General features: G+C 34.8%; 1 protein-coding gene across 1 annotated transcript; it reads right to left on the reverse strand.

Moving 5' to 3' along the window:
* Nucleotides 1-10,369: 10,369 nt before the first annotated feature.
* On the reverse strand, nucleotides 10,370-10,738 carry LOC143624883 (uncharacterized). The gene has a single exon (XM_077095384.1). The coding sequence runs from the start codon at nucleotides 10,736-10,738 to the stop codon at nucleotides 10,370-10,372; it is 369 nt and encodes a 122-aa protein (XP_076951499.1).
* Between the last annotated feature and the right edge of the window lie 681 nt (nucleotides 10,739-11,419).

Genomic DNA, 11,419 nt, shown 5'->3' on the forward strand with positions numbered 1-11,419 from the left:
TCATAATAATAATCATAATCATAATCATATAATAAAAAAATAAACGGGTCTTGGGTTTCATCAAAACCATATAGCTTTTAAATCGGGTTATAACATCTTATTTATTTGTGAAACAATTTATCATCAAACCATAAGTACATTATTAACTTTCATACAATAAAACAATATAAATTCAAAAAATAAATAAATGTTAGAATAAACAATATAAAACAACCCCGTAATACGAGGGAATATGTCATGTATAAATTTTACTTACTCATATAATATTATCTCTCCTCTCCACACAACCACTCATAATCATACCATATAATTTACAAATCTCTCTCACATTATTTTAGGGAACAGATTGAGAATGCTCTTAAGAGGCTACCAAACAACCCTAAAAATTTATTAGTCTCTTAATTAATTTGGTAAGGACCTAATTAACCCTATGTCAAAGTATCGATCCTGCATAAATTTAAAATGATTTTATATTGGCCTTTATTTTTAGATGTTAAAATAATATTGCATGAACATGTACGTGTCTGCTTTAGTTTTCTTAAACTTTTTATTGTCATTTAAAATAATAATACGTTATTGTCTTGAAAAGTGTCTGCGTTGATATTGTCGGGGTTGGTTTTAAATGACTGATGAAGTAGTTATTAATCAATAAATCTACCATAAAACCCGTATTTAAATTTAACATTGCCCCGCAAAATAAGCATGAATATGGATTTATAAATTGGTGTGGTTATGTTAACCAAGCCTTGTTATGTTTGATCAAGGGTCCTACTAGATACATTAAAAAAAAATTAAACACTTACCCAATCCGTCAAGGATTGGGCAATGAGGTTTTTACCAAAATATGTGGAGAGGAAAAAGTATTTACCAATATAGGTGATCTGAAAAGTAATATCAAAATATGTGAAGTTACATTTTTCTCACTCATAATCCCATTGAATAAAAACAATTCTTATTAAAATAAAAATAAACATGGTTTTCAAAAAAATATTCTCCAGCTTTTTTTTCAAAAATAAAACCTAAATCTTAACTTTTTGTTTAAATAAATTCTTAGTTAATAATGTTTTTTATTGTTACGATATATATGAATAAAAAACAATTATATGCGGAAGTTAAAAAAAATTAGAACCGTCTTTTGAAAAAGGTTAGAAACAAAATCAATTATTTTTCTTCTTCGTCTTTTTAGTCATACTAGATGGGTGCCCGCGCGATACAGCGGGTGTTTTAATCATGTAACATATATAAGTGTTTATGGTTCGGTTAAAACCTTAAATCGTTTAAACCGGTCATTGGTTTGACATTTTTTTGTTTTTCTTTTTTTTTTCTTTCGGTTTGTTGGTCGGTTTCAAAATTTTCAAAACGTAGTGAACAGTTTGTTCGCGGTTTATACTGGCAAACTGTCATATGAAACCAGACCACACTGTAAATGTTAAATACATTTTAATGTTTTTTATAATCATGCAATATCATAGAAATATCCAAACAATTTTTTATTATTAACTATTAGATATGTTTTGTAATATATATATATATTAGATAGGGTTGGGTTAATGTAAAAAATAATAATTTTGTGAGAAGCATAAGAAGAGATCTAGACCCTTGGATCTAGGATCTAGCGGTTGAGATCAGTAGTTTCTAAAAACCGTATAGTTTCCTATTTACATGGTATAATTTACTATTTAGGTGGTTTGCTTTTTATTTTAAAGCATTCTCACACTTCTCACAAAACAATTGTTTTTTATTTGAACCCTCTTCATATTAGATATAGTTAAAATTTAATTGAACATAATCTTTTTATTACAAATCACTTGGCTATACAAGTTCAAATTAACCTAATTGCAGTATGATTCATTTTGTGATCTTTGTTGTTATTATTTCACGTCATAGATCATCCATTAATGTTTACCATTTATGTGGCTAAAATTATCATTTTTTATTTATGATCCACTCAAGTATCATATTACGTTGGTGTTTAGTTAAAATTGATGATAAATTTAAATTAATAATTATTTTAAATTAAATTCATTATTAAAGTTTAAACTGTGAAATCAAAGTGGAACTAGGCAGTTAGTAACGATTCGGTTTCAACTTTCAATGGTTGAGTTTGGTTTTGGACGACAACAAAATCAGTATTAACGGTTGGACTCACAAGTTTAACTTAAAAACCATCAAAACCGACACTGAACACCCCTACGTAACATATTAATTTATTTAAAATGAAAAAATTATAACAATATCATATCCAAATTAGAGGGAATAAAATGCTCGTTTTTATGGTGCAATTTATTTATAAATATATTAACGTTTGAAAAGACTATAGTCGTTTAAAAATCATTGGTGGAAAGTTAGTTTACAACTTAAATTAAAAACATAATATGGTTAAAGATGAGGGACCAAACTTGTAAGTTGAATGGATTGTGTTTAAAAAACAAGTTTACCCTTACTAACACATGTATCTCATGCTTTAAGTGTTGTAAATTACTTAAAAATGGGTGTCTTAATTTGCCCTTGTTTATTGTATTATATATAGTATAGACATAGATATTAATTTTCTTATATATAAATATTAATAAGTGTTATTTATAACTAAAAATAATTGTTTTAGATCATTTTTAAATAACCTTTTGTTTTAAATGTTTTCTTTAGTCTAGTCATATTGGACACACTAAAAAACATCTTTAACTGGTTAAAAAAATATTTAAACAATTTAAAATTTAGTTTTTATTTTAGAAAAAACAGTTGGAGCAGTGTTTTAAACACCGGTTTATACCGGCCGGTTGAATCGGTTAAATCAAATTTCGCACAGCATATCGGTATTTTGAGTCTGATATTTTTGGCCGGTTTGCTAGAACATCATACCGGCGGTTTTTTTCTAAAATACCGGTTTTTACCGGCAAATCGGTTTTAAGCACGAGAAATTTTTCATATTTGCGGCCAATATTTTTCCAAAATTACGTTTAACCCAACAATTAACATTCAAACGTGTAAACTTTAGGACTATTTTTTTAAGCTTGAGTGCTTTTGTATTATTTTTTTAATATTGATTAACTTTTGGATTATTTTTTGTTATAAATTCATTACTTTTGGGTTATTTTTGGAGTTGAAGTTGAATTTATAGGAGATTATAAGTTAACTATTCAACCGGTTGAACCTCCCGGTATAACCCGGTTCAACCGGTTGTACCATTTTTAAGCTAATCCGGTACAAGTAAAATACCGGTTTTTAAAACATTGAGTTGGAGGATATTTTATTTTTCTAAATACCTAAAATAAAGAATTTAGGAAAACTCACAATAATAAAATTGTGATATGTTCAAAAAGATATCGATACATCGATGAGTACCGATACCGGTTTCAATAATACTAATACAGGTACCAATATTGTTCAGACATAATCAGTTTGATTTGTGAAGGTACCGATGCGGTACTGCAACTCATATAGCTTACGTTCCAAAAAAAAATACTATATCTATTTTACAATGTTAACGACAAGAAATACAAAAAATCCTCTATATACACACACACCTTTTCCTTTTATACATATAATAACAATATTTTCATATCTATATATTAAAAAATAGTATGTCATCTACATATAAAAATAAACATATTAAAATCTACGTTATATATATAAAAAAGATTTTACATACTTATGTGAAAAAAGTTTTTTGAATAAGTTATTTGAAAATTCCAAGTTTGAAAATATATTTTAAACCCTTACTGCTATTTTTCTTTATTGTTATGATATGATCAAAAAATTATTATTTTTATATACAAGCCACTTAATTTTATAAATGTATTATATTTGATATTTAATATATATTTAATAAGAATTGTTTTTATTCAATGGGATTAGGAGTGAGAAAAAAGTAACTTCATCTATTTTGATAATTACTTTTCAAATCACCTATATTGACAAAAACTTTTCCTCTTCACCCATTTTGATAAAATAACTCTTGGGCAATCCATGATATATTGGTGGGGTCTTTTGGAAAAATGAGTTTTTTTGTCATTTTATTGTCTTTTTTTGATATTTTATTGTGTTTTTGTCCTTTTGTTGTCTTTTCTTTTCTTTTATTTCCATTCTTTTGTTTGTTTTTGTTTTTGTACTAGTAATCTTAAAAAAAAATACTTTTTAAATATTTTTTTCATTTTAAACCAAGTTTCGGGTAAAACCGAGTAAAATTTAAACTCACCACATGCAGACGAGACGACGATGCGGGTGGTGTTGTGGTTTAGATTTGTTTTTGTGTTTTGTTTTTTTTTTGTGAACTCATTGTTATGTATTTAATATTATTATACAAACAACGTTAGTGTTTGCTTAGAATTGTTTATTTAACGAAACAACAATTTTAAAATTAAAACGAAACAACGTAAACAAAACAAAATTTATATAATAATATTAAATACATAACAATGAGTTCGAAAAAAAAACAAAACACAAAAACAAATCTAAACCGCAACACCACCCGCGTCGTCGTCTCGTCTGCGTGTGGTGGCCTTATCCCCAGCATCATCTTCGTTGTAACATCTCGGATTTTTCGTATTTGTATTCGTTTATGTTTACCCGACTCGGGAATGTAATTCAAAACTTTCTTATTATAAAAACTTGTATTTTTGAGTATTTAATTTTGTTTAATTCATTTTATATCCTCGTATTATTCAAACTCGTCAAAAAATTCTATTTAAATATATGAATCACTTCAATAAAATCAGTAGCTTAAGCAAGTTTGAGAATTTTTATTAATTAAAGTCCCAAACTTGGTTTTAAGCGAATATAACTCCACTCGATCTTGGTATTAAACCAAGTTTGGTTTCAACACACCACAAACTTAGAAATTTAAATAATATAAAATGAAACATAAGTTAAAACTGTTAGGAAATATTTTTGGTGATTTGAACAGTGACTAGCTCGTTAAAACGAAAAGTTCGACTTTTACTCGGTTTTACCCGAAACTTGGTTTAAAATGAAAAAAATATTTAAGATGTATTTTTTTAAAGATTACTAATACAAAAACAAAAAAGAAACAAACAAAAAGCCGCGTACGGAGTACCCGACATTACTTATTTGGTCGTTCAAAAAAAATATAAAAATAAATAAATATATAATAGAACAGAAAAGACAACAAAAAGACAAAAACACAATAAAATATCCAAAAAAGACAAAAAAACACATTTTTCCAAAAGACACCACCAATATGCCATGGATTGCCCAATCCTTGATGGATTGGGTGGGTGTTTTGGAAACACCATATGGTGCATGTAAAAAACCCCTTGATGAAACCTGGCTACGTTAGAACAATTATTACTATGTACGGTCACTATTGACTATGTTTCACGAAAATTGACTATGTTTCACGAAAATTGACTATGATTATGTTTGACCAATTATGGTTGATGTAGACGTCGTGTTCTAGTCAACTAAAAGTATTTATAAAGTTTATATACCTATAACTAGTACATGTAAGTAATGTCGTCTCCTCAGTGAATCAAAGAAAAATACATTTTAAAATCATTGCTTACTAATTAATTATTTATACTAAGGTGGACAAACGATGTTAAGCGGTTGAAAAATTGATTTATTTGATGAAAGCACACTTTAAGTTGTAAAACAATATGAGAAAAAGGTGACACTTGGTTTAGGTTATTCAATAACTGAACAACTATGAATCATATTAATTCGATAAACACATAGACATGAATCGTCATTTAAGATTGATAGGCGATTACTAGACACGGTAGTTTGGTTGTGGTGATTCATGTAACCTAATCCGATTAATTGGATGAACATAACCAATCAATTGATTATAAACTAGAATCCCAGATAAACAACTGTTTAATTAATCAAAAGGGTCATTTATGTGAACAAAATCCCACCGTTTGTCTTCTATTTCAGGCGACCACCACCATGATCACGTTTTTAGCTCTGAAGAAAAATCCCACCCAAACAACTACTAAGCTCAAGATTCAAGCAACCACTTTATCTTTTAATCTACAAATCGTTTTTCTGGTTTACTTATGTGAAACATAGCCGGAGAATCGAGGTAATGGCGGCGTCAACTGCGTCGATGAATGACGTGTGTTTGACGTGGTTGAGACTGTGGAAGAGAAGAGGAGAGGGTGTTATGTGGAGGTAGATGGTGGAAGATGAGAGGTGGGGAGGAGGTAGTGGTTTTCGGTAGTGACGAAGTGGTCGGAAACTTGCCGGAGAATTGAGGGGCAGGAAGTTTAGGGCGGAGAAGATGATGTCCTGTTTATTTATTAACATCTTTTTTTTTGTGTTTTAATTAGTTTAATTTATTAGTTGTAACTTATAAGGGATGTTTGGTAAAAGAGTAATTTAATGTGAAAAAGGGAAATATGTAATTAACATTTTAAGGTTGGGGAACTAGGTAATTAGTTATCTTCGTAAGGAGATATATGTAAAAATTTCTAATCAAAACAAGCATAAAGATAGATTAATCATGAAACTAATAACACTTCACAAATACATTTATTTTGATGTAAAACCCCATACAACTAAAGTGGTCGAGTGGTTTAGCCTTGACTCTGCATGATAAACAACTCGATTATGTGTTAAATGGATAAAAGCATTGAAGAATCAATGATTCGGGAGCTCCGGGATGGTGTAAGATCGCCTCCTAGGTCGTCAATGGTTTCTGGAATGAGATATATGATAAATGGGGGCTGGAAACTGATTTTAACACAATTAGGTTAATTTTCCCGTTTTTAGACCTTTTCGCGTAGCGCGAAGTCTTCAAGATATGTCCTTTGCATAGCACGAAGTACAAATTAGTCGATTCAGTATTCTGGCGCTAGGGAGTGTGCTTTAGGGATGTCAATGAAACCCGAATCCGATGGGAAAACCCGAAACCCGACATAAATAGGACGAGTAATACCCGACTCATTAGGGTTTGGCTTTAGTTTCGAAAATTTTTGTGGGTTTGGGACGGACTTGGGATTTGTAGAATACCCGATTACCCGACCCGATTAATCGATAACATTTACCCGATTATATCCCCGATGTACCCGACATAGCTTTTTGTATATTGTATATAATTATATATCATATATATTCGACATATATTATTTGTCAAAACTTGTTTATAACAATTATTTGAGACATTTTTTTTACGGTAATCATTGTTTGTAATTTATTAGTTATATTTTTCAAAATCAGGTGGAAAGCCGATGGACTTTTGGGCCGAATATACTAGATGGGTATTTTGTCAAAATCCGATAAGTAACCCGAAACTCGAGGGGTAATTACCCGATTAAAACCCGAGGGGTTTAGGACAGACTTTAATAATCGGTATGGGTTTGGGAATACCTAAACTTGACCCATTGTCATCCCTAGTGTGCTTCACCCCGTCGCGTAGCGCGACGGGGCTCGAAGACAGGGAAGTTTCTTTGTTTTAGCCTTGAATTGCATGTCTTTCACTCCTGACCATCCCATGATGTCATTTTAAGCTCATAACTAGCCTCGATAAGCATCATTAGAGTTCAAACACCTGAAATACAAAGGCACGCCTGAAGTACCACAATTCATATCAAAAACTTAATCAATCTAAACGTTTAACACACTAGAACACACAGATTATACCCAACCATCACTTGTGCTTGACTATTATTTACCACTTTCATTCGTATTTGACAAAGCGTAAATATGTTTAAAAATGATTACTTTATCAAATATAGCTATATGTGAACAATTATAACTATGTTTGACCAAATATTGCTATTATGATCAATATAATGAGAAAATATCCATGTCTACTTTTACTGACACAAAGACCAAAGCGTATACCACACCTTCTAAGGTTTGGGTGATATGACAAGGAAGCAAACTTGATGTGGCAAGGAAACACCATTGTGGTGCCAAGTCCAAGGAAACAAAATCCATGGTTGCAAACTATTAGACTATATTATTATTAGGTATTATAAGTGTAAGCCCATGGGCCCACCTTAGATGATCAGGGTTTGAATATCATTCTCTATATATTGTAATGCATTATTATCAATGGAATCAACCCAGTATTTACCACTAGTCGAGCTTTGTATCTTTGTAATTGGCCCGACGCATTAAATTTGTGGCGAAACAACCACATGCAACGAATAACGTTTGCATCTCATGGTCGAGGGATTAAATCCCACGTGTTATTATTCAATAAAGCGCTATATCTGTCGTTCATGGCAGCGGTCCAATTTGGATCGGTAAGGGCGATTTTAAGTGAGGTGGGGAGTGGAGAATGGCACTGGTGTGTAAGTTGAGAGGAACTTTGGGTTTTAAGATACCGACTCGTAAACGTGTAGTCATAGGGTGCATGGCTTGAGTTGGCAACGGTATAGGTGGCGGGGAAGGAGAATGAGCTGCATGTGTTGGAGAATGGGTAAATATAGGTGTGTATAGAGGGGATGTTGGGTGTGAATTTGAGTGAGCAGAATTATGTGGTGTGGTAATATAAGGGTGTGGAGATGGTATTTGAACAGTAGGTTGTGGAGTTGCGCCGACAGATTGTGTGGGCTGGTAGGTTGGTGCGGGCTGCTGGAAACCATAGGAGTGGGTCCTCCGATTTTAATTTTAAGAATGAATAATCTCGTGGGGCGGTTAAGGGGATGGATTTAAAAGGAAACGTGGACTCGTCAAACACGACATGACGGGGTAGAATGACCTTTCCCGTGGATAGTTCGAGGCATTGATAGCCACAAAAGTTTGCCGGGTACCCAAGAAACACGCAAAGAGATGAACGTTGTGCGAGTTTGTTTGGGCGAGTTGCGGAGGTGTTCGGGTAGCATGCACAACCGAATACTCGGAGATGGTCATATGTCGGATGGCGGTGGTAAAGGGAGGCCATAGGGGAATTATTATTAAGTAGTTGAGTAGGTAAAATATTGTGGAGGTACGTGGCAACATGAAGTGCCTCAACCCAATCGGAGGGGGGGTAAGTGGGCGTGGGTAAGAAGGGTAAGCATGATTTCATTTATTCGGCGAATCATACGCTCGGATTTCCCATTTTGTTGGGAGGTTTGGGGGCAAGAGAAATGAAATTGGAGACCTTTTGAGGAGGCAAATTTTTTAAACTTGTGATTATCAAATTCACCCCCCTAAATCGCATTGAAAAGTTTTGATGTTGACTTGTTGAGTGAGGATATATTTATGAAACTTTGCAAATTTTTCAAAAGTTTCAGATTTAAATTTTAATGGAAATATCCAAGTATATTGTGTTTTATCATCAACAAAAAACATGTAATATTTATAACTTGCGTTGCTTGGTGTGGGTGAGGTCCACAAGTCACAATGAATAATGTCAAACGGTGACAACGTTTGTGACGATGAAGTGGAAAAAGGTAACCGTTTACTCTTAGAGAGTTGACAAGAATGACAAATAAGTTCCTTGCTATGTTTATTACAAGAAATAAAATTATTCAAATAAGCGAATTAAAGATAGATAATCCCGAGTGACCGAGACGGTTGTGCCAAAAGTCTTGATCTTGGGAGAAATGGAATGCAGAAGCAGTTGTGTTGGTAACTGGGTAGAGTAAACTGTCACTATCATGTCTCGTGAGGATCTTCCCATCCGTGAAGTCCTTCAAAGAAAATCCAAAAGGGTCAAATTCAATAGAGGTCCAATTGTCAATATTAAACTGACGGACTGATATAAGGTTTTTAATAATTTGAGGGGTAAAAAGGACGTTTTTAAGGTGTAAAGGTTTTGAGGAAGTGGTTAAGTACTGTTGCCCGATCCAAGAATCGGAATTCGCTGACCATTTCCAACAATTATAGAACTAATTGAACTAGATAACAAAGGGGAATTCAATTTACCTTGGTCACCGGTGATGTGAGAAGTGGCGCCAGTATCCATGTGCCATTGCCCATCGTGGTTATCCATGTGCATTGCAGCGAATGCATTACTCAAGTTTGTGGGGTCCAAGGCATTATATTCAGTCAAATGGGCATGGACCGAGGAGTTTGAGGTGCGGTGAGTAGGCTGTTGTGGAGAAGTGGGCACATTAGGAGTTGGGTTGTAATTCGGAGTAGGCGAAGGCGGAGCAACCCAGCCAGATTGGGTAGGGTAAGGGATGGGTGAAGGTGGCGGGTGGTTCCAGTAATTAGGTCAAGAGGGTTGTGGGGTAGGATATGGTTGCCACTGAGAGTTTGTATTATGGTTTGGGACTAGATATTGCCTTGGGTTGCCCCAAGGTTGGCTTCTATTTGGATTAGAGGTGAATGAGCCTGTGCGATTATTGGAACATTGTCTTCTATTGTTACCACGCGGGCCTCCCCGAGATGTATTTGATCGTTGATGAGTAGGGCATTGGCTAGGGTTTTGGTCTTGAACGGCAGCCGCAACAAGAGGAGTTGTTGGTTCTCATGCTGCTTGTCGGTCACGGTCCGATTGAAGCATGTTACATACGTCCACCCATGATGGGAGAGAATTATTAATAAGGGCAGCTGTGACATCATATTCATTAGGTATGCCGCGAGTGAGTTGGAGAACCAATCTTTGTTCATTCATCGGCGAATCCAAATCAGCAAGTTGTGTCCCAATTTCTTTGAGTCGTTGGCAATATTCCTCAAGGGATGGCATGTCGCGAAGCTTTAAATACACGAACTGAGTTTCCAACGCAGCAACCCGCGGGCCTTTATTATTTTGAAAAGCATTCTTGAGTCGGTTCCACGCTTCAAGAGCCGTGGATTCGGTTTCAAGAACACGTTTGAGTATGACGGGAGAGAGCATCCTATAGATCCATCGCAAAACAATGGAGTCTATCTTTTGCCACGAGGGAAAATCCAGATCGTCTTTGGCTGGTGGTAGGGTACTGTCGATATGAAAGGAGACCTGAAGAGGTAGGTCCCAGCAGAGGTGGTTAGGACCCGCAAGACTCACCTTAAAAAGGGACGTCTGCGCAGTTGAACCAGCAAGACTCCTTAAGCGGACGTCTGCGCGGTTGAACCCGCAAGACTCCGCTTTAGGGACGTCTGCGCAGAGACCTACCAGACCCGCAGGACCCACCACGCTCAGAGATGTGACGACCTCACATGCGGTACGCAAGCTGGTCCCGCAGGAAATGCCTCCCTATGGTTTCCAAGTATCCGCCTGTTCCCGCAGTCGCGGAAACCCGCCATTAGGGACTGGCCACCCGCGCAGCATGGCTACACGCATAAGGCTTAACACTCATAATAATTCAGTAGTCACCTGAAGAAGGAATGAGCAAGCCGGGAACATTCCCGCATAAAGGCGGGAGGGGGAAAACTCCCGCCTAAATGAGCCAGTCCGTATAATAATGGAGGATCTTTTGTGTGATACTTGACGAGGTATGGACAAAAGATCTGACCAAAGATACGACAGTTCACTGACAGCAGCATGGCAGACAGCACGCCACAGCACTGTCACCAATAGCCGCCGCCTGCTCACCAA

This window comes from Bidens hawaiensis, unplaced genomic scaffold, assembly GCF_021521415.1.
Source record: "Bidens hawaiensis isolate Kalapana, Puna unplaced genomic scaffold, B.hawaiensis_p1.1 tig00003988_1, whole genome shotgun sequence".
In the NCBI taxonomy this organism is placed as follows: Eukaryota; Viridiplantae; Streptophyta; class Magnoliopsida; order Asterales; family Asteraceae; genus Bidens; species Bidens hawaiensis.

Coding starts and splice junctions, on each gene's coding strand:
- LOC143624883 (XM_077095384.1), bottom strand. CDS start 10,738: ATGCTCTCTCCCGTCATACTCAAACGTGTTCTTGAAACCGAATCCACG.